Raw genomic sequence first — 24,553 nt, forward strand, 5'->3', positions numbered from 1 at the left:
AAATAGAATAAAACAATAAAGGATGTTTTCCCTTTTTTTCAGGAGAGAAGTATACAGTATTCTTCAGGCTGAAGGTATTTTACTTCCACGTTACGCAATTTTGAACCGTGACCCAAATAATCCCAAAGGTAAGAGTAAGAGATTTTGAGCGAGCTGCCTTTTGTCACTCAACATACTTTTGAGTCACTTCCCTTCTATAATTAAGTAGAAGGAATTTGAAGAATTCATAGTATTTTGTTTACTTTTTTTTAAAGAAATGAACCAATTAAGTATTATGTTCAGTTGAAGTGTAGCACTATAAGCTAAAAGACCCAGTAATAATTTAAGAGTTATATATCCTACTTTTCTTTGGTTTGCATTTGACATCTATTTGGGAAATGTAAAGAAGAATTTTTAAATTATGTGCTTAACAAATTTGTATTGATTAGTGTAAACAAGTGATTTATCTCTGACTCTTGAATTAAGCATTAGAAACTTCACACTAGAATGCTGTGATTAAATTTCTGATGACTAGGAATTTTGGAGTATTATTACCTACCAATGTCTTAAAGCACCCTTTGCTTCATTTTTCTGGTTATCTAAAACATAACATGTAAGTTACATATAGCAGTCTAAAAAAACCAAGATAAATGTTTATCTGCATTAAGATTTAATATTCTGATAAGAGTATTTTAGGGAATTCTGATGATTTTATTGTATCTAAAAGCAACTTTTGGGGCGCCTGGGTGGCGCAGTCGGTTAAGCGTCCGACTTCAGCCAGGTCACGATCTCGCGGTCCGGGAGTTCGAGCCCCGCGTCGGGCTCTGGGCTGATGGCTCGGAGCCTGGAGCCTGTTTCCGATTCTGTGTCTCCCTCTCTCTCTGCCCCTCCCCCGTTCATGCTCTGTCTCTCTCTGTCCCAAAAATAAATAAACGTTGAAAAAAAAAATTTTAAAAAAATAAATAAATAAATAAAAAAAATAAAAAAAATAAAAGCAACTTTTATTAAAAACAAAATATATGGGGTGCCTGGGTGGCTCAGTCGGTTGAGCGTCCGACTTCAGCTCAGGTCATGATCTCATGGTTTGTGAGTTCGAGCCCCGCGTCAGGCTCTGGGCTGATGGCTCAGAGCCTGGAGCCTGCTTCCGATTCTGTGTCTCCCTCTCTCTCTACCCCTCCCCCATTCATGCTCTGTCTCTGTCTCAAAAATAAATAAACATTAAAAAAAAAATTAAAAAAATATATATATATAACATTTATTATCTGTAACAGGGAACTTCCCTCATTTGTCTAGAGGTAAAAAAATAACTTCCTAATTAGATTTCTTGCTTACTTTGTATAGGTTACTTTAGTAACCTGAATAATTTCATGTTTTATAGTATCTGTGATACAAATGATCCCTTACATTTTTCAGAAGATGATAGTGTTCTAAAATTATTTCTCAGTCTTTCTTGTTGGTGTCATTTCCTAGCTAACTTTGTATTCTGTGGATTGCTAAGGTGAAATGACAGGTTCATAAGATTTTGAAGAAAAACTATAGTTTTTAATGTCATAGATCATAGATGTTGATGTATGTTGTTTGCATAAATAGTTTTAACTAAAATCAAATCATATATTATCCAAGCTTACTTTTCTTTGTAATCTCCATTGTAGTAAAAACTTCAATAATAATACTATTTCCAGATAATATACAGTATGTAATTTTTCCTGATGTTCTGTTTGACTTCTAGAGTGCAATCTGATTGAAGGTGAAGATCATGTAGAAGTAAATGGTGAAGTTTTTCAAAAGCCATTTGTAGAAAAGCCAGTCAGTGCAGAGGATCATAATGTTTACATTTACTACCCAACATCTGCTGGTGGTGGAAGTCAAAGACTTTTTCGGAAGGTAAACCTTTGTTATCCCAGGGAATACTGTTCTTCATACTTTGTGCAAATTTTACTAAAAGTAATCAAGTATTTAATAGAATTAAGACTAAGAATGTATCATTTAGGAATAAATGAAAACTGGTACTCTGTTAGAAAAGCAAGGCATTATTTTATTTTTTAATGCGATGCATGCAAAATTTCTAGGTACAAAGTACAAAGAGTATTATTTGATTTCATTTGCATCTTCCAGTTATGTATCTGGCCTATGAGAAATTCAGGTAAAGATCAGCAGTATTTAAGAAAAATGGCACCTTGGGGCACCTGGGTGGCTCCGTCAGTTAAGCCTCCAACTTAGGCTTAGGTCATGATCTTGTGGTTTGTGAGTTCGAGCCCCGCGTCCGGCTCTGTGCTGACAGCTCAGAGCCTGGAGCCTGCTTTGGATTCTGTTATCTCCCCATCTCTCGGCCCCTCCCTTGCTCATGCTCTGTCTCTCTCTGTCTTTCAATAATAAATAAGTGTTAAAAAAAAAAAAAAAGAAAAATGGCACCTTAGGGCACCTGGATGGCTCAGTTGGTAGAGCATGCGACTCAGGGTCTGAGTTTAAGCCCCACATTGGGCATGGAGCCTATTTAAAATAGAGAGGGGCGCCTGGGTGGCGCAGTCGGTTAAGCCTCCGACTTCAGCCAGGTCATGATCTCGCAGTCCGTGAGTTCGAGCCCCGCGTCAGGCTCAGGGCTGATGGCTCAGAGCCTGGAGCCTGTTTCCGATTCTGTGTCTCCCTCTCTCTCTGCCCCTCCCCCATTCATGCTCTGTCTCTCTCTGTCCCAAAAATAAATAAACGTTGAAAAAAAAAAAATTTAAAACAGAGAGAGAGAAGAAAAATAGCCCCCAAGATGGATGATTCATAGACAAAAATAATACCAATAATTTTTACATACATGACAGTATGCTCAAAATTGCACCCATAAGAGGATGTGGAGAAACAGGAACCCTCTTGCCCTGTTGGTGGGAATGCAAACTGGTGCAGCCGCTCTAGAAGAGTTTGGAGGTTCCTCAAAAAATTAAAAATAGACCTACCCTACGACCCAGCAGTAGCACTGCTAGGAATTTACCCAAGGGATACAGGAGTACTGATGCATAGGGGCACTTGTACCCCAATGTTTATAGCAGCACTCTCAACAATAGCCAAATTATGGAAAGAGCCTAAATGTCCATCAACTGATAAATGGATAAAGAAATTGTGGTTTATATACACAATGGAGTACTACGTGGCAATGAGAAAGAATGAAATATGGCCCTTTGTAGCAACGTGGATGGAACTGGAGAGTGTGATGCTAAGTGAAATAAGGCATACAGAGAAAGACAGATACCATATGTTTTCACTCTTATGTGGATCCTGAGAAACTTAACAGAAACCCATGGGGGAGGGGAAGAAAAAAAAAAAAGAGGTTAGAGTGGGAGAGAGCCAAAGCATAAGAGACTGTTAAAAACTGATAACAAACTGAGGGGTTGATTGGGGGTGGGAGGGAGGGGAGGGTGGGTGATGGGTATTGAAGAAGGCATCTTTTGGGATGAGCACTGGGTGTTGTATGGAAACCAATTTGACAATAAATTTCATATATTAAAAAAAATAAAAAAATAATAATAATAAAATATTAAAGATTTAAAAAAAAATTGTACCTATAATAAAATAAATGCAAATGAAGTCTAAAAGTTAATGACATTGAATTACTTTTTGGATTGCCAAAGATCTAAAAGATTGAGGTAGCTGGAAAACAAGCACAAGCCCACATGTTGTTGGCAGGAATGCAAGTTAATATAGCCTCTTAGCAATATAATTTAATAATACATAAAGATTTAAAATGTGTGTACATTTATAATCATGGAAATGCAAAGAAAAAAACTCAGTGGGATACTATTTTATATCCATTAGAGTGGCAAATACTAAGTCTAACAATACCAATTATAGTAGAGCAGTGGGAACTAATATATGTGCTAAGAGAACTCTAAATTGTTAAAACAGTTCATAAAGGATTTTGGCATTATCTTTGTATGTTGAATATGAGCACCTAGCAATTCTATCACCTGGTAATTCTACTTGTAGTATATACATTAGAAACCCTCTTGCACATGGGACACATATAAGAATGTTCAAAGCAAAACTGTTCTACTGACAAAAACTTAGAAAACAACCGAAATATCCGTTAATGAATGAATTCCATGTACGTACACAGTGGAAAATTCTATAGTAGACAAAGTGAACAAACCAGGTTACATGCAACAACATGGTTGAATCTAAGAAACATTATTCTTACCATTCATTGTATATTTATGCTATTTAACTTACATATAAATTGTAATTACGGTAGAAAATAATACAGCGTCAACTGTATAGTAAGTGTTGTTAAATACTTGTGCACCAAAAAAATTTTTTGGAAATATCTAAGATGGAAAAATATGGTGAAAGTTTATATTAATAAAATGAGATGAATAATTTAGTTTTTATATTCATGGACATCTTTGTTTTCAGATTGGCAGTAGAAGTAGTGTTTATTCCCCAGAAAGCAATGTACGAAAAACAGGCTCATATATATATGAAGAGTTTATGCCCACAGATGGTACTGATGTAAAGGTAGGATTGATTACAGTATATTTTAATTTTGTTACCGATGGCAACAGAAAAAGAGATTACCCTTTAATTAGTTATATCTATATTCTGGATCTCTTTTTTTGTGTGTGACTAGAGATTGTTAATCTGTTTTGTATTATGAATGCCTTTGACAGTCTGAAGGCCATGGACCATTTTTTTAGAATAATGTTCTTAAATGCTTAAAACAGGATTGCCAAGGAGACAAATTTTATTGAAATACAGTTATAAAAATATTTAATAAACAACTTGGTGATATAATAAAATGTATGCTTCTTTAAAAGGACATTAAATAATAAAGCAGTAAAGGTCTAATAGCCACCAGTTTCTAAGCATTGATTAGCATAAATGATGTTTGAGATCCGCAGCAACCGTAGCATAATGTAAAAATATGTTTGACTTCTTTTGGTGACAGACAAGGTCTTAATTGCTTTACCTTCAGCCAGTCTTGGTCTAAGGTATAAACCTGATCATGAGCCTCTCCTTTAAAATTCTCTTATGGATTTTTGTTGACCAGGGGATAATAATCAGGTTCTTAAGTGTGGCATACAGAATGTTTCAGTCTGTCTTCTATCAACCTTATTTCTTACAGTATAAACTATACTAAATAATTTACTCTTATCTGAATACGTCATGCTCTTTAACACCTCTGGCCTCTGTCAATTACCTGTGCTTGGAGTGCTGTTCTCTTTCTTATCTGCTTTTCATTCTATGCTGTCCCTCACCACCACCCCCATTTTTTAATCTTCCTTTTGGCCATTACTTTCTTTTATGTTTTTATAATTAACTTGTACCTCTCTTTTGTTAAACTTAAAACAATTTGAAAAAGATCACCTCATATACAACCTAGTATTCCCTCATAATGCTCAGCATTAATCAATCTCTATAAAGAACAGAACTTCACTTTACCATTTTTTTGCCATGTTATTGTTTATAACCTTTTCCATTGTATTGAAAATTTTGGCATGTGAAATAGAAAGAGGTGTGAAATGAATAGTCTGGAGACTAAAGTAAAGTTTTATTATTTTTCTCTTAGTTGTCTGCTGTTTTTTAAAATACATTTTAAATAATATAAAAATTTTTATATATTTTAACTTTAATGAAAGGTTTATACAGTGGGTCCAGATTATGCTCATGCTGAGGCTCGAAAATCTCCAGCCCTCGATGGCAAGGTGGAACGAGATAGTGAGGGAAAAGAAGTTAGATACCCTGTTATTCTGAATGCACGCGAGAAATTAATTGCTTGGAAAGTCTGCCTTGCTTTTAAGGTAAGATGTTTTAAAGGCCATACAGGCCCCTGTCAAAGAAATTCTAATGTCTTTTTTGAGTAAAAGAAATGTTATTTGGGCACTTAGTGGTAGAAGTAAGCTGAGAAAATAAAAATGATACATTTAAATGGTTTATGTACTTCTCAGGGGATTCTTATAGCGCCATTAATAAAAATATATAGTAAATGAAGGCCTTTGTTTCTCTCTATTTTATCTGTTATATAAAAGGGTATTTTGTCAATTTATTCAGAAATTAAAATGATGGAGGAAAACTTAACTAAAACAGTAGCATTAACCAGTGTTTAGAGGTATTATTTAACATGCTTAAAACAACTGGTTGCAAGTACTATTTACTCAGAATTGATACATGATTGTTTTCTTGAATAAAAAAGGTCTTCAGTAGTCTTCTAGCCTTGGTAATACATCCTTTAGCCTATTTATTGTATATGATAAAATGTGTTTTTGAAAGCAATACAAATAACATTCCTTAAAGAAAACTTTTTACTTCTAACATTTGACATGTTCCCTCAGTCTACATCATTAGGTTTCCAGTAATGTATGGTAAAGATTTAAATAGAAGTAGTACAACTTGCATCTAACAAAGGATAAACTTCACCTTTTTGAAGTCTTGTCTTGAGGTATAATGTAAATACTAGGATGTGTTACTGGTTATTAAATAATACTTTATGTCTTAATAATTTGAAGTCACTTTTATGGAAGGAATATTATCCTGTAAGTATATTTTAATAGCTTTGTATGAATTGTCTTAACTTCGTAATACCAGGATTGTAAACATGACTTAAAATCATATTTATGCTAATGTGTCATGATTTGAATGTAAAATGCAGCAGTTAGAAAATTCTTGGAGCCTGAATAGGAGATTTATACCTTGCAATGGTTTTCTTCTCCCAAATAAAATGTATTTAATTTATTTCAAGTGCTCACAAGTATATAGTTGTCAAGTTTTAAAAGATTCAGAACGAAGGGCACCTGGTTGGCTCAGTTTGTAGAGCCTGCAACTCTTAATCTCAGGGTTGTGAGCTTAAAGCCCACAGTGGGTGTAAAGATTACATAAAAATAAAATCTTTCTTTAAAAAAAGATTCATAGGGATAATTGGACATTTCCTCTAGGACATATCTTCAAAACTATTTTTTCTTTATGTTTTCCTTTATGCTTTGGATTACAGTGATATAATACTATCACAAAATTTTACAAAGCCTTTAAAATTTTTTTTTACTCTTTTTAATTAAATATTACTTGAAGAACTTCTTGATACAGTAGGTTATTTTTTGGCCTCTCTAGTCCCTGAAGCATTTTTGTTCCATATTTACTTCATGGTGTGGAACTAAAACAATCATATAGTATGTTTGACATATTTTCAGAGTACTCAGGTTACAGATGAGTAATTTCATTACTTACTATGAAGTAAACTAAGATGCAGTAGTACATTTTTAGGCATTTATAAAATTTGATATGTTGTAATAAGACTAGAACATTGTGAATCCCAATTCAAATGTAACTTTAAAGTGTACAATTTATTTTAAATAGCAAACAGTTTGTGGTTTTGATTTGTTACGGGCCAATGGACAGTCCTATGTCTGTGATGTCAATGGCTTCAGTTTTGTGAAAAATTCCATGAAGTATTATGATGATTGTGCAAAAATACTTGGGTAAGAATTTTTTATCTTTTTCTTCTGTACCTTTGTTATAGCTAATGCATAGTAGGTATTCAGAAACCAAATAATTGTAAATGCATCAAACGATCAGAATCTTGTAAGCACTCTAGAGTAAAAACAAATGTTCACAAAATGACATCTCCAAAGAATCATGACAAATCTTGAATTATACTTCAGGATATCAAAGGCGGATTAATTTAGGGCCAATATAGATGAAGTTTTAAAGATACTTAACTTCATAGATTCACAAATATATACCGTGATTATTGCAGTGATTGTTAGTCAAAACAGCTAATTTGTTAGATTACTTTGTCCCTCAAGATTTTGATACATAATTGAAAAGGTTTAATTCTCTTACTTTAAGGTACAAAATGAATATTCATGAAATAAGTAACCAGGGTAAAATAGAAATATTTGGAATTCAGGGTTCTTTTGAATGATACTGCTTTCTACAAGCATATGTCAGTTAAAGATAATCCCATGAGATTATTAGTGAATCCAAAAGAAAGTACTGCATGTAGAAATACCATTTTTATATTCTTTGACCTATTTTCTTATACTTTGATTTAGAAGATTCATAAGACAAATATTTTTGAACCATTTCAAAGTATATATGACAGAGCCATAAGAAACTTACATTTTAAAATGTGTTGTCATGGGGCACTTGGGTGGCTCAGTCAGTTGAGCATCTCACTCTTGATTTCAGTTTAGGTCACGATCCCAGGTTGGTGGGATCAAGCCTCATGTGATGATTAGCTTGGAGTCTCCTTAGGATATTCTCTCTCTCTCTCTCTCCCTCCCTCCCTCCCTCCCTCTCTCCTTCTGCCCCTTTCACCCACTCATGCATGCACTGTCTCTCCCTCACTGTGTCTTTCTCAAATAAATAAATAAATAAATAAATAAATAAATAAATAAATGTATTGTCCTAATTGGAGTCAGCTTTTATAGAATATTTTAAAGATTGGTGAGCTTAACCCTTAAGGTGAAATTTAGGGGAGCTTACTAAATTTTAGCGTGAATAAGTGCTAAATTTAAGCAAAACAAAAAATGTTTTATAATTACTTAACATGTTTTCTGTTTTTAACCCTATTAGTAAAGTATAATAGAAACTTATTAAAAAAGAGCCACAGTATTTAGAGTAACTTCAAAAGTGATCAATAAACTTGTAAGAAATGATCCGTAGCCATAAAGAAGAGCCAATCTTGATTTTCAGATTGTATCTATAAGTGCATATGATGCAGCTTTAGTGATTTATTTCAATCCAATGTGACTTATATTTTAAAACTAACGTAAATAATTAATAATTCCAAATTCATGGCATCTCTTTAGGGTGTTCTTATATACCAGTTTAGAACTGCTAATCTAATTTTTCTTTATCAGGATTGAGTCTTTGAGTTAATTTTTGTGTGCTGTAATCACAGAATCACTAGTTTGACTTTAATTTCATTGATTATATCATTAGTCATTAAGTACTAAGGTTTGCCTTAAAATAAATTAATTCTTAGCTTTTTATTTTTGTATCAAAGCAATATTGTAATGCGAGAGCTTGCTCCACAATTTCATATCCCCTGGTCAATACCCTTAGAAGCTGAAGATATTCCAATTGTACCAACTACATCTGGAACTATGTAAGTTTGAATATTTTCATTTAGAAATTCCTTGGGTTTTGTATATCAGTCTCTGCTATTACAATAAAGATTAAATTTCTAAATGATCGTTGGACACTTTACTCTGTATGTTTTCATATAATTCACTTTGCAGATGGAAAAATAGACTATATGCTTTTGCAAGGGTCCACCTAGACTAAAACTCTTTTGTATTGTTAAAAATAAAATCTGAAAAAAAATTAAATAAAATCCTGAAAAATGCTTGTATAACTATAGAACTATTGAATTAAGTCACAAAAATAAAGGAGGTACCAACAGGTATGTCACTTAAAGGTTCATAGTCAGTGGCTGTACAGCTTTTATTCTCTTATTGTATAAAGAAAAAATATACAGTTTTATCTTGAGGTAAATTAATTAGACCAGTATTGCGAAAGTGTTTTATAATATTCTAGTGAAAATTACTGCTTGAAACTCACCTGCTACTCAGGTAGGTTGACCAAATGCTTCATATTTACAAGTTAGACATTTACATTAGCATGTTAAATATTCTACGAAGGGCTGGTTGGGATGGAGAAACACAAATATTTAATTTTGTTTTAAACCAGTATTCTCAAACTATTTAACATAAAAATTTTTAGGTAACTTATTAAAATCCTGCAGGGTTGTGTTCTGTGGCCTGTATTTGGCAAACACTAAATTATACCCTAGCATTCTTTCTAAGACAGTTTTATCTTCTAGTAATTTAAGTTTGAAGTACTTGTTCTTCTTACAAGGGCAAAATAAATATAGCAGCTATCAAGTAAAGCTTTATTTTGCTTTGATTTAATGAAATCTCAGTCTGTAATAATCTCTGCTACAGACCAAGTATTTTATGAAGTTCCGGGATTGTCATTCGTTTACTTTTATTCCAAAGTTAGCATAGTCATCTCTAGAGAAGAAGCTGATATATAGCTTAATATTACTCCCCCTCCAGCTTCGTAAAATCTTTTTAAGATTGGATTTGATAAAATTGACTAGTTGTTACAAGTACTATCTTCGTAGGAAACTTTTTGAAATGGTATAAGATAGCTCTAAAGAAATGAGATGTTGTGTGAGTCTGAATTATATAACACAGATCTTTGTTAGAAAATTGAGAACTTTTATTTTATTTTAGGATGGAACTCAGATGTGTCATAGCTGTAATACGTCATGGGGATCGAACACCAAAACAAAAAATGAAAATGGAAGTGAGGCATCAAAAGTATGTTTTAAGGGGAATAATTTAACACTTAGGAGATAATTTAAGATTTCTGATAGGTGATTAGCTATTTTGATTAATACATCATACAGGAAAACTGTTTTCCCATTTCTTGGCCATTAATTTAAACCACTGGATGGAGACAAAATCCATTTAAAGTAATTGTATATATTAGCATCTGAAAATTATGATGGCAATATCCGTAAATTATCATCCATCTGACCTAACTTCCGTTTATTGTAAAAGTGTAAACATCCTATAATGTTAAATCTTGGTTTGTTATTCTCTCACATTGCTTTCTCTGAGTCCTTTAACCTCTCAACCTTGTAGAAAAAACTTGGTAGAATAAGTTTGCTATTTCTATTCACTATTTGATTTGGAAATAATAAAAATTTAAAACTTGAGCCAATAAATATGTGTTGAAACATTTTTTATATGTATATGTATGCAGTGACTTCAGAGAATATAATATGCAGTTTTACAATCATATATTCATTTTCCATCATGAGAAAACTTTTAAAAATAATCTATAGTGATTATTAGCTTGCCGTGGTTAGGAGAATACCAAGTTTTGTCACTGACAGTAGATGAGCAACCTTCTATAGTGAAAGAGGACATACAGTATTTGAAATCCATAGACCAAGTCCCATGTCTTCATTTATAATTGATTTATGTTAAGTATATGGTGGTAATATTAATTATTGCAAAGGACTAACTGTGCTCTTTTGTTTTAATAAGATTTTTCGATCTTTTTGAAAAGTGTGATGGATATAAATCTGGGAAATTAAAACTCAAAAAGCCAAAACAATTACAGGCAAGTGCATTTGACTGCTTGTTGGTTATAAATTGCTAATGGCAAAGTAACATAAAAATTCAGTTCTTTATTATTTTATAGGAAGTGCTGGACATTGCCCGACAACTTCTTATGGAGCTGGGGCAAAATAATGATTCTGAAATTGAAGAAAACAAGTCAAAACTTGAACAACTTAAGACCGTATTAGAAATGTGAGAATATTTTTGAAACCCTTAATTTTGATAACTAAATTTGATAACAGTGTTCTTTTATAATGTATGACTTTCTATGTTAAGTTGCCTTCACAGTTTGATGGTTTTCCACTTTAGTGCTGAAGCTGAAGAGAAATTAGCGAAAGTTTAGTGAGACTTATTTGCACCAGTGAGAAAATAGATTGTTGTGTTGAAGTTTCTTGTTTTAGTTTTACTTTTAATTTTGATGAGAAACATTTGGATCTTTTATGAAGTACCACTTAGGATGAAAGCAACATGGCTAACTTGAGCACAGATTAAATGTTGTTTAAGTAAAAAACAATTTTGAACTATGCTTTAGTCAAGTGAAATTGATAACACCAGTATTACTATTAGAAGCTTTACATTTGGCCACCTAGAATCTTATTTCCTTAATTTTTTAAATGCCCATACATTTCTGTTTTGTATATTTCTATACTTTGTCATCTCTTCAAATGTCTAACTTTTGTAGAGTAACATTTTTGTGTTTTCCTTTCTAATGTGATTAGAATGACTACTTATGGTACAGACATTCTGCTACAGTATTTTAAAGAATTCAACAATTAATTAAAAATAGAGGAGGGCATTAATATGTAGATTTAATTTTTCTCTAGATGGATTTTAGTTTCTCTTTAAGAGGTTTCATTGAACACTTACTGAAAATTGTTCATTCCGCTTGCCATTTTGTTTTTCAGGTATGGCCATTTTTCTGGAATAAATCGTAAAGTCCAACTAACTTATCTCCCTCATGGTTGTCCTAAAACATCTAGTGAAGAGGAAGGTATATCACTATTAATGCCTATTGTGTTTTAATTATATGTAGAGACTTATTACTCATTGTACTGCCTTTGGATCCTCTCCTTTGTAACAGTTAAGGAGCTGACATGCTGAATAAAGGAAGATTAAAGTGGAGTTTTGTCAACTTTCCTTTCTATCCTTTAAATAGAGGATAGGTTGGGCCTCCTGGGTGGCTCAGTTAAGCGTCTGATTTAGGCTCAGGTCATGATCTCACGTGTTGTGAGTTCGAGCCCCGCATCAGGCTCTGTGCTGACAGCTCAGAGCTTGGAGCCACTTCAGATACCTGTGTCTCCCTGTCTCTGCCCCTCCCCTGCTCACATGCTGTCTCTCTCTCTCTCAAAAATAAATAAAAACATTAAAAAAAAATTTTTTTTAATAAATAAATAAAGGATAGTTTACCCTTTAAGGAAAGGATCTATTTTATTTTAAAAACTGTAGGACTCCCCATTTACTCTGGGGTTGTTTCAGAAACATTATTTATAACTAAATGTTACTTAATCGGTCTCTTTCTTCCTCTTTTGGTAGAAGAGGGCAGAGTATTCAGGAAGAAAGCTCAAAAAGTACAAAAAGACTATTTGAAAGAATACACAATAATCATGTTTCTAATTAGTTAATTTCCTCCACCAATTAAGTCTGAATAAAGCATTTAAATAAGGTCATTCTCCTAAAAGCAGTCAGCATAAAACTCCAAAAATTCATTTACGTTTTAAAATAAAAATGGGCAGACGGGTGCCTGGTTGGGTCAATTGAGCATCCGACTTAGGCTCAGGTTATGATCTCATACTTTGTGGGTTTGGCCCCGCACTGGGCCCTGCGCTGACAGCTCAGAGCCTGCAGCCCACTTTGGATCTTTGTCTCCCTTCTTCTCTATCCCTCCCCTGCTTGTGCTCTCTCTCTCTCTCTTTCTGTCTCTCTCTCTCTCTCTCTCTCCCCCCCTCCCTCCCTCCACCACTCTCTCTCTGTCTCAAAAATAAATAAATAAGCATTAAAAAAATAATAATAATGGGCAGAAATTGTAGAAACCATTTCATGAAGAAATGTAGATGCCCAATAAAACATTTATAATAATAGCAATAATTACTTTTGCCTATCTCACTAGCAGAGTGTTTTCTTATTATTTTGTCAAATCATTATTAAAGAATGTTGATGAGAATATAGTATGAGTGGATTTCAGTCTGTTGGTAGGAGTATAAATTGATGTAGCCCTTTGAAAGGTAATTTGGCAATATAAGAAACTTCAAATATGCTTTTACCTTTTTTTTAAGTTCATTTACTTATTTTGACAGTGTGTAAGAGGGGGAGGGACAGAGAGAGAGAGAGAGAGAGAGAGAGAGAGAGAATCCCAAGCAGGCTCTGCACTGACAGTGCTGAGCCCCGTGTGGAGCTCAAACTCACAAATCATGAGATCATGACCTAAGCCGAAATCAAGAGTCTGATGCTTAACCAACTGAGCCACCCAGTCATCTCTCATATCTTAATTCTACTTATAAGGATTTATCCCAAGGAAGTGATCAAATATTCAGGGAAAGATTGGCCTGTGGAGATATCCAAAATGGCATTATTTATAGTGGCATAAATTGAAGTAGTGATTATCTTAAATGTGAACACAAGTTTGTTTATATTGATCTTCATATATTTATTTTAAAATTTGACATTGCTACTGTGTCACACTTTGTGATTGGTAGCAATACAGATTAATTTCCTATACTTTAATGTTTGTAATCAAAAATATTCTGTATATAACTATGATTGAAAAAGTCTGTTAATTAATTGTCCTTCCATAAATTAATATTAGCCTGCATGATAAAGCACATACAACTACAAGGTACTACCCCTGGCACAAAGTTGATTCCTATCACTTTTCATGAATCATCATTAAGTATTTTAGCACTTATATTGCTCATTTTTAAATTACCTCTTTTCTGTAGCCTAATGCAGATCTTAGGACATAAAGAGCAGATAAATTAGGTACAGAAATTCATTCACTTGTGGAATATCTGAGAAAAAACTTTGGTCGGGTACAGAAAAAGATTACACAATTCCAAATTTAATTTTTTTTTTTAACGTTTATTTATTTTTGAGACAGAGACAGAGCATGAACAGGGGAGGGGCAGAGAGAGAGAGGGAGACACAGAATCTGAAACAGGCTCCAGGCTCTGAGCTGTCAGCACAGAGCCCGATGTGGGGCTCGAACTCACGGACCATGAGATCATGACCTGGGCCAAAGTTGGATGCTTAACCGACCGAGCCACACAGGTGCCCCCACAATTCCAAATTTAAAAAGCTGCTCTTGGCTACATTTTATTGTATATCTCATTCGTAAGTTTAAATTACAGTAAGTTTTAGGCTCTCTCACATCTTTCAAAAAATTATGCAAATCACTGATTCCTCTTTGTAAAAAAGTATACATCTTCACTTTGGCTAACATTACCTTTTATGCGAACCTCTTGATATAAAGACAAGATCTCGATCCTGTGGTGAAGGAGCTCTTAATGTAACAGCTGGGACAACTAAATTAAATATATTGGACAAATACTATTGCTGTCATATCACTATGAGAGCAGGGAAGGTGGAAATATCACTTCCTTTCAGAAAACTGGGAAAGAGCCTTCTTCCTAAAGTGAGGAAGAGATTATGAAATTAGAGTAAGATTTTAACAGGTAGAGCAAGGGTTGTTCCCTACAGAATCAAAAGCATACAAAGATAGGTATGTTCAAAGGAACAAAATAATTTACATAAAAGCTATTTTCTGCTACAGAAGAGAAAATAAAGAAAAAATCTTGAAACACGCCTCTTTAAAAGAAACAAACTTGACATTTATTTGCTTTTATTCATTAACATATATCTTAGACAGCCGAAGAGAAGAACCATCCTTACTTTTGGTTCTAAAATGGGGAGGAGAACTAACTCCTGCAGGCAGGGTCCAGGCCGAAGAACTTGGAAGAGCTTTCAGGTGTATGTATCCTGGAGGTCAAGGTAAATCTTGGAGTTTCTTTAATTTGGTTAAGTTTATGCATTGTTTTTTCAAATCTTCACTTATTTTGAGATGTTACTAAATATTTATAGAAATACACTGAGACAAAAATATAGCTTAAGTGATTTGAGTATTTATTTTCAGGAGATTATGCAGGATTTCCTGGTTGTGGTTTACTTAGATTACATAGTACCTACCGACATGACCTCAAAATATATGCCTCTGATGAAGGACGAGTCCAGATGACTGCAGCTGCTTTTGCAAAGGTATAAATAAAGGTTTTTCAGAATTACTAGAAATTTCATCTAATACCACATTTTAAAAGATTTTTGCTAAGGCAATATTTAAACATTCCAAATTTGAAATTTCCAGCTCAAGTCCTGAAATTGTGATAGGTTGTATTATTAATAAAGTTTATTCATTGCAAATAGTTAGCTTATTCCTTATGAAATTCAGCATGTAACGAAATAATTATGATACTTTTCATTAATTTGCATACTAATTTTTGAATTTGTGTTGGCTTTATTTAATATGTTTAGGGGCTCTTAGCCCTAGAAGGAGAGCTTACACCCATTCTTGTTCAGATGGTAAAAAGTGCGAATATGAATGGTCTTTTGGATAGTGATAGTGACTCTTTGAGCAGTTGCCAGCAACGTGTGAAAGCAAGACTTCATGAAATACTTCAGAAAGATAGAGATTTTACGGCTGAAGATTATGAAAAGGTGGGTCTTAGCAAACTCTTCTACATTGTGAAATATGCACACACATATAAAAGTATATAAAAACAAAACTTATAACAAACTTATAACAAAACTTATAACAAAAAGTATATAAAACAAAAATTTAGAGCCTATTGTATTATAAAGCAGTACTCCTAAGGGCGCCTGGGTGGCTCAGTCGGTTAAGCGCCTGACTTCGGCTCAGGTTGATCTCACATTTCGTGGGTTCTAGCCCAGTGTCAGGCTCTGTGCTGATGGCTCAGAGCCTGGAGCCTGCTTAGGATTCTTTGTCTCCCTCTCTTTCTGTCCCTGTCCTGCTCATGCTGCCTCTCTCTCTGTGTCAAAAATAAACATTAATTTTTTTTTTTTTAAATAAAGCAAATACTCCTATAGTCCCCATCCAGATGGAGAAATAGAACATTGAGACACCTCTGATCCCTTTGTGCCCCTCTCAATTGCAACTCCTTCCCAATCTCCTAGAAATAATTACTATCCTGACTTAATAGTGCTCTTTTTTATAGTCTTCTTATATCAAGAATACTTATTTGGGTAAGTAATCATCCCTAACTACTATGGTCTCAGTTTTGGCTGTTTTCTAAGTTTCTTACATTACATTAGGTTTTCTTTTATGTTTGGCTTCTTGTGCCCTATGTCGTGTTTGTGACATTTATCTGTATTTTTGAGAATTTCCATAGTTAACTAATAATCAGTTCTATGTAGTACTTTATTTCAGGGACTAACAAACTTTTTCTGTAGAAGACCAGATAGAGTAAATTTTAGGCTTTACCGGTCACATGTGGTCTCTTGATGCATACTCTTTTTGATTTCTAACCACCTTTTAAAAATACTGGGGCACCTGGGTAGCTTAGTCGGTTAAGTGACCATCTCTTGATTTGGACTCGGGTCGTGGTTCATGAGTTTGAGCCCCACGTCAGACTCCGCACTGACAGTGTGTAGCCCACTTGGGATTCTCTGTCTCCTTCTCTATGTCTCTCTCTGCCCTCCTGCATATGCACTCTGTCAAAAATAAATAAATAAACTTAAAAAAATAAAAATAAAAATGTGAATACCTTTCTTTGTCCATGGGCTATGCCACAGACCACATTTGGCCTGCAGGCCATAGTTTAATGACCCATATTCTATTTTATGAACATACCGTAATTGATATATACCTTGTATCATTGTTATAGTTTTGGGCTGTTGTGATTAATATTTCTATGAGTGTCCTTGTATGTCTCCCACTGCATATGAGCATACATTCTCTTGGGTACATTCTAGGATTGGAATTGTTGTGACCCACAGTATGCTTATGTTTCAGTATCAGATAATGTCAAACTGTTTTCCAAAGTCATTGAACCAATTTATACTCCCACTAGAAGTCCATGAAAATAATCATTGTTCTACATAGTCTCTATTCTTTGCATTCTCCGACTATTCAGTTTTGGCCATTCTGAAGATGGATGTGTAGTAGTTCAGCGTGGCTTTGATGTTTTTTGACCATTTAGATATCGTCTTTCATGAAGCCTTCTATTAAATCTCTTGTCCTTTATTTCTACCTTTTGTCTGTATTTTTCTTATTGAGTGGTAGAGGTTCTTTGGATATGTGTTCTAAATACCACCACCTATTCTGAGCATTTATGATGTCTTTCAGTAAGCAGAGGTTCTTATTTTTCATGAATTCCAAGTTGAATTTTTTCTTTTATGGTCAGTGCAGTTTTGATGTCATCTAATTTCTTTCTTTTTTTTTTAATTAGTGAGGTATAATTAACACACACTGTTGTTTCAGGTGTACAGTATAGTGATTAGACAAATCTATATGGTCTATGCTTTGCTCAGCACCACAAGTCTAGTTACCATCTATCACCACACAGTGCTATTACAGTACCACTGACCATATTCCCTATGCTGTACTGTCTGTCCTCATGACTTCAATAACTGGTTGCCTCTATCTCCCACTCCCCTTGTGGTCAGTGCATTTTAATGTTTCTTTTTCTAACTAGAGGTCATAAAATACTCTTATGTATGATCTTCTGTAAGCTTTACTGTTTTGCCCTTCACATTTATCTGTAATCCAGCTAAAATTGACTTTTGTGTGTGCTATAAGGTAAAGATGTCAAACTTAATTTTTGCCAACTGTATATACATCCAAATATGCCAATACCACATACCGAAAGGCTCCCCTTTATAGTATCACTTTCTAGTATCATCTTTATAATCTATCTGGTGGTCTATTTCTACACTATATTCTTTTTTCGATCCTGGGCCACTGAATAAGATCTCTCAAGTCCTACATGCTTCCTTCTTCAAGTTTTTCAGGACTTCTTTTGCATTTCCATATAAATTTTAAAATATGCTGTCAAATATCCTGTTGTTATTGATTTAGATGCATCAAATCTAGTTTCTGAAAATTTATCTTAATATATTTTTATGCCATTGTAAATAGTACTTCTAAAAATTTTATTTTGATTGTTGATACGTAGAAATAGCTTTTTAATATTGACTTTATATGCATCAACCTTATTGAACTCATTTGTTAGTTTAATAATATTTCTGTAGATTTTTTTGATCCTTTAAAAGCATACTCACAGGTTTGTTTCTTCCTTTCTGATCCTTATTTGTTTTATTCTTTTTCTTGTTTAACTTCAATAACTAGCACATTCAAAACAATGTTCAACAGAAGTGGCATTTATTTTCTTGTCCATGTTCTCAAAGAAAGCCTTTAATGCTTGTCCATTAGGTATGTTTTCTGTACATTTTGTAATAGCTATTCTGTTTCAAAATAAATTTCACTCTGTCCCTATTTTGCTAAAAGTTTTGTCATGAAAAGTTACCGAATTTCATCATTTTCTTTTCATCTGTTGCATCGTATGATTTTTTGTGATGTAAAGCTATTTTGGCTCTTCTGGGGCACCTGGGCGGCTTAGTCAGTTAAGTGTCCAACTTCAGCTCAGGTCATGATCTCACGGTTCTTGAGTTCAAGCCCTGCATCAGGCTCTCTGCTGTCAGCACAGAGCCTGCTTTGGATCCTCTATGCCCCTGTCTCTCTGTCCCTTTCATGCTCCCTTTTTCTTAAAAGTAAATAAAGTTAAGCTATCTTTGCTCCTAAAATAAACTCAATTTACATATATACATAGTGGTGGTGGTGGTGGTGTTAATATATCTCACTGGTTTGGGTTTACTATTTTTGGTTAGAAGTTTTACATCTATGTTCAGGATTCAGATTAACCTTTACATTTTAATTCTTATGCCTTTGTCTGCTTTCAATATCAGGATTATGCTAGTCTCAGAAAATTAGTTAGGGAGTCCTATTTTGGGAGAATAGTTTGTATACATATCTTTAATGAAATGTTCAGTAAAATTTACTGATAAATCCTATGGACATTTTCTTTGTGGGAAATCAAATAATCATTATAATCATGGAGTCCAGAGTAATTGTTGTTATGTGTTGTGTCAGTATTAAGTTACATTGTTGTAGGAGTTTATCGTATCCTCTTTAAATTCTTTGTGATGTCTATAGGATTTTGTAGAGTTGTCACTTCTTATTTCATAACATTCTACAGTTTTTTTTCTCTTGATCAGTTTAACCATGGTTAATATACTTTATTACTCCCTTCAAAGAAATAACTGATTTGTTGGTCTTCTGAATTTTGCACTTGTTTTCCACTTGATTAATTTTTGCTTATATTTTTTTCCTTCCACTTTTGTAAACCTGTGTCACTAGCTGTCTGCTTATTAATTCTTGAATGTTCAATCTTTTCTAAAATAAGGACTTTAGGCCATAAATTCCCCTTTATGATTATATGCATAAATTTTGTGGTTTATGCAGTTTGGGATATTTTCTAATTTCATTTGTGATTTCTTCTTTGGTCATAGATGATTCAGAGCTGTAGTTTTAGAATTTCCAAACCTATGACATTTTTAAGTTAAACTTTTTTTATTTTGAACTTTCTATCATTTCAATAAAAACAAAACTTTGTGACTTTTTTCCTTTCTTCACTGTTGTGTGTTAAAATTTCTCACTCGTGGATTTTCCTTGTCTTTGTAGTTCTCTTAATTTTTGCTTTACATATTTGATACCATGTTATTAGGTAGATTACAAATTTAGAATAGATACATTTCAATCAGTACATTTTGCGTCAAAGTTTTGAGATGAATATAGTAACAACAGCTTTTCCCCTCTTGATTTTGCATTGTATATCTTTTTTTACTTTCAATCTTTTGGAAATTATATTTTTAGGTGTATCAAAATCTGCATAAAGCTAGTTTTTTTTAATTTATTATGAAAATCTTTGTTTAAGGCAGTTTTATTTACATTATAAATTACTGGTAAATTTATATATGAATCCATTATAGTTTATGCCACTCTTGACATACTCTTGGTTTGGTCTTAGGCAAGTTGCCTAACCTCTGTTAAGTACCTCATCTGGAAAAAGATGGCGATAATAATAGAGTCTTAGTGTTATTACATGTAAATATATGTCGAACGACTAGAACTATATTGAGTCAGCAATTTGTCACTGTTAGAATAAACTCTCATTGTAAGTTAGAGTACTTTTGCTAAATTTTCTCTGTGGACAATCTAATGATAGCTTATGTTTGATATTTTTTTAACATGTGTTTGGGGGGTCATCTTCATGTGTGGTATTAAATTGTTCTCCAACTACTGGAAAGTTTTGTATATTGTTCTCTTGGACAATTAGGCATAACTACATGTGAAATATATACTTTACTCATTTGTAGCTTACTCCATCTGGGAGCATTTCTCTTATCAAATCAATGCATTTAATTAAAAATCCTGTGAAGACCTGTGACAAAGTTTATTCTTTGATACAAAGTTTGACTTCTCAGATCAGACATCGAATGGAAGATCCCAAATCATCAGGTAAGTACTATGTGCCTTGGAACATAAAGCAAATAAAAATATTAACTAATTACTATAAACATTTTAAAATAAGATGCATCAATTCTTAAAAAATTAAGTCTCATACTGTATCTAGGTATGAGTTAACATACATCCAGCAAAAGAATAATAATTAGGTTATGGTTTATTTTATCCATGATAGCATGACAAAGATAATAAAATATTATTTGATTAATTACGTAGCATTGTCATATAGTTAGGCAGCAAATAACTAGCATAATAAGAAGCAAACAATTGGAAGAAGATCTGGACTCTCACTCTGAGATTAGCTTGGTTCTAATTTGGCAACTTTGAAATCTAGGATTCTTAGTGGTAAGAATAAATCCTTTCAGCTATTTGATTTCTAAGATTCCTTTCGGCTAAAGACTGTCTATTCTGTTAGTTTTGTGAATCTAATAAGAAAATTAGATAGTATTTAAATTTTGAATTGAAAATGTATTAGCCGAAGAGTTTTGTTATTGTTGTTCTTTTTCTTTTGATTATTGAAGTGTGTAACATGAGGATAGGTCTTTTACAAACCCAAACCCAAGTCCTAAGCCATGTATTTATATCTTTTATTTAAGTTTATAAAATGTATGGTTACTAATAGTATACTCCTATGGTAACATTCCCTACTTTCTTAACAGTTATACCTCTGATATTTAAAAATGTTTCTAATTGTCAACTTTTTAATATATACCCTTAATCTGAGTCTAAGTTTAATATGCTAAAATTGTTATGTTGTTTTAGATATTCAACTTTACCATAGTGAAACATTAGAGCTTATGCTACGTAGATGGTCCAAGTTGGAAAAAGACTTTAAAACAAAGAATGGAAGATACGACATTAGTAAAATCCCTGACATATATGACTGTATAAAATATGATGTTCAGCATAATGGTTCCTTGAAATTAGAAAATACAATGGAATTATACAGGCTTTCAAAGGCATTAGCAGATATTGTTATCCCTCAGGTAAGTAATTCCTAGGAATCAGTTTTCTTACAGTGTTGAGTAGATTCTTCTATCACTGGATAAAACATAGTTGGTTTTGGGGTGCCTGGGTGGCTCAGTCGGTTAAGCAGCCGACTTCAGCTCAGATCATGATCTCACAGTCCGCGAGTTCTAGCCCCGCTTCGGGCTCTGTGCGGACAGCTCAGAGCCTGGAGCCTGCTTCAGATTCTGTGTCTCCCTCTCTCTGACCCTCCCCTGTTCATGCTCTGTCTCTCCCTGTCTCAAAAATAAAATAAATGTTAAAAAAAAAATTAAAAAAAAATCATAGTTGGTTTTCTTCTGTCTATAAAATCCATAACTTTTAAAAGGAAACTGAATAATTGTGAATTTTATATTCAAAACTTTTTAGTATAGTAAGTCATTACCTGATTTTCTAATAGTTTGATTGTAGTGACTTTTTAAAATTTAAGAATTGATACTCTTAAATAACAGTAATATCCTAACAAACAAGACAACTAAAACAGGGTGGAATAAATTACTTAAGTGTTTGCTGGGTACCCATTATGTACCTATCAAGTCTGTGCTATGAAAATATGTGAGGAATGGGAGAAAAACGTAGCTGTGGCTCTAAATTTTGCAAGTCTTTTTACTTCATGTGCAAGTATTTTGAAATTATTATTTAGAGGTCAAGGTGTAAGTTGTTATCGGAGGGGTGTGGGTTGGGTCATGGGTCTTTTCATTTATAGGAGAATAAAAATAAAGGTGTAACCAGAATTCAAATAATTTAAATGTAATTAGGGCAGAGAATCAGATTGATAATAAAGAGGTAAGTAACAAGACAAATTGAGATACAGGAAATGTTAGCAGATACCCTTTTGGGAACCGTTTTCAACTCAATTACTAATGATTATGTGGATACTGTAAAGAGGAGATTGGAGGGGCGCCTGGGTGGCTCAGTCAGTTGAGCGTCCGACTTCGGCTCAGGTCATGATCTCACGGTCCGTGAGTTCAAGCCCCGCGTCAGGCTCTGTGCTGATGGCTCAGAGCCTGGAGCCTGTTTAGATTCTGTGTCTCCCTCTCTCTCTGACCCTCCCCCGTTCATGCTCTGTCTCTCTCTCTGTCTCAAAAATAAATAAACGTTAAAAAAATTAAAAAAAAAAAAAGACCTTTAAAGAGGAGATTGGAGTAGATCAGACATTCCAACTATGAGCAAACTTAAAAAGCAGGAAAAAATGGAATACATGAAGAGTATGAGGATTCTGAGCAAAAGTTGCTTCACTTAAAGATACATATAAAAATAATTAAGATCAGTGTCCTTAATATTTACAGAAAGTTCAGGAAAAACTACAGCCTTTGACAAACTGGAAATTCAGACAGTGCACAACTTAACCTATAATTACTTGTGTTCATGTTAAAGATTAGCTTATTCTTTCAGCATGAGAGAACACTACTTATTTGTTTGATTAGATGTATAATATAGACCATCTTTGGTATATTACATGATTCACTGGTTGGAAGTGTAAGTAAGATCCAGTTTTTTTTCACTGTTTTGTATTGCTTTGTGCATATTGGGTTCAGTGCACATTATTTATACTTATTCTTACAGTGGAGATTATTTTTAAGTATGCTGTTTAACAGGTGAGCTGTTAATACAAGATTCTTAAATATTTCAGGTGACTATATTCATTATTCAAAGTATGCTTTAAGTATATCTAAACTTAGCACTTTAGTGGCTAAATACACAAATGATTTGTTACATAATCATGTCTGTTTTGTTACATGGCTTATTTTACTTCATGTCTCCTCTTTTTCAGTTATGTATATACTACATGTTCTAGAATTGGGAATGAAAAGTTGGTTTCTTAGAGTTGGGCTTAAAAAGATAGTCAAGTGTTAAAAGGGTTTTAGATGTAATCTCTCCTATGTGTTATGTATGTATTTCAGGTGTATTACTTACATCACTGAAGAAATTTCTTACCATCTCCTTGTAACTTAAATTTTTATAATGAATTTTTTAAAGTACTGTAATTAAAAGAACCAGTAAAAAAGAATAGTTTGGGAAAGATTTGAGATGTCATTTGTATCTTTTAAAGTAATTGGTCTTGCTCAGTGGTTCTCAGTCTCTGTTACATTGTCTTTTGATGCACTTAGCTTAGATCTTCTCAGCAGTCTGAGAACTTATTTGAAGATATCTCCAGAATTTTTTTCTTGGATAAATTATTTATTTTTTAAATCTTACAACTCTTCAGACAGCATTTTGTCCAAGCTTACCAGAATCAGTCTTATTTTTGGTAAATTCATAATTGTATTTTTGTAAAGTTATAACTTTAAAAGCAGCAGTTTTTTTTACATGCTTTCCTAGAGTTTTGAAATTATAATTTGAGGAAAGGACAACTTTGGGTTTACCTCCCTAACTTTTTGGTTTGATACTCTTTATTGTGGCAAAAATTTGGGATCTCTTCTTTTCTAATGAAGTGCTGAATTCATTCCAATAAATAGTATTTTGTTTTGTTACTTTAAGTAAGCCTTTATAAATCCAGAACTATGGACAAAAAAACAAAACAAAACAAAAAAAAAAAAACAGGCATTTTCAATCACTGAACAAACTAAAAATTACTAATGTATATGTAGTAATTGTAATGATACTATAGTTTATAATGGGGAAAAATGAAAATTTTTGCCTACCTCATTTTCAAGGAAATAAAGAATATTTCAAGCAGAGAGACTTGATTCAGTTAAATAATGTAAAATTTTGACTTGTTTAGAATATACTAATTTAGTTTTAGAGAATATCACTGTGCAAGAAAAATGCATATATGCTCTGGTGTACCTCAAAGTGTTGCTATACCTCTAAAAATACATTTCTACTCTTACATTGAACTGATTAATTTTTATATCAGTGCTGT

At 33.2% G+C, this 24,553-nt stretch overlaps 1 protein-coding gene across 18 annotated transcripts in view; it reads left to right on the forward strand.

Annotated features, from left to right (window-relative positions):
- PPIP5K2 (diphosphoinositol pentakisphosphate kinase 2) overlaps nucleotides 1–24,553 on the forward strand; it is a 72,033-nt gene that overhangs the window by 12,764 nt on the left and 34,716 nt on the right. For 12 of the 18 annotated variants that reach the window (XM_043594497.1, XM_043594527.1, XM_043594545.1 and 9 more), the window contains 15 exons: nucleotides 43–128; nucleotides 1,709–1,863; nucleotides 4,375–4,476; nucleotides 5,598–5,759; nucleotides 7,309–7,430; nucleotides 8,963–9,064; nucleotides 10,197–10,283; nucleotides 11,019–11,094; nucleotides 11,176–11,285; nucleotides 11,999–12,084; nucleotides 14,952–15,077; nucleotides 15,220–15,341; nucleotides 15,615–15,797; nucleotides 20,535–20,676; nucleotides 21,445–21,668. In XM_043594497.1, coding sequence (XP_043450432.1) covers nucleotides 43–128; nucleotides 1,709–1,863; nucleotides 4,375–4,476; nucleotides 5,598–5,759; nucleotides 7,309–7,430; nucleotides 8,963–9,064; nucleotides 10,197–10,283; nucleotides 11,019–11,094; nucleotides 11,176–11,285; nucleotides 11,999–12,084; nucleotides 14,952–15,077; nucleotides 15,220–15,341; nucleotides 15,615–15,797; nucleotides 20,535–20,676; nucleotides 21,445–21,668 — 1,885 coding nt within the window. The remainder of the gene's footprint in view (nucleotides 1–42; nucleotides 129–1,708; nucleotides 1,864–4,374; nucleotides 4,477–5,597; nucleotides 5,760–7,308; nucleotides 7,431–8,962; nucleotides 9,065–10,196; nucleotides 10,284–11,018; nucleotides 11,095–11,175; nucleotides 11,286–11,998; nucleotides 12,085–14,951; nucleotides 15,078–15,219; nucleotides 15,342–15,614; nucleotides 15,798–20,534; nucleotides 20,677–21,444; nucleotides 21,669–24,553) is intronic. The other 6 variants (XM_043594516.1, XM_043594537.1, XM_043594595.1 and 3 more) reach the window with 1 other exon arrangement.

Source organism: Prionailurus bengalensis, chromosome A1 (assembly GCF_016509475.1).
Source record: "Prionailurus bengalensis isolate Pbe53 chromosome A1, Fcat_Pben_1.1_paternal_pri, whole genome shotgun sequence".
Lineage (NCBI taxonomy): Eukaryota > Metazoa > Chordata > Mammalia > Carnivora > Felidae > Prionailurus > Prionailurus bengalensis.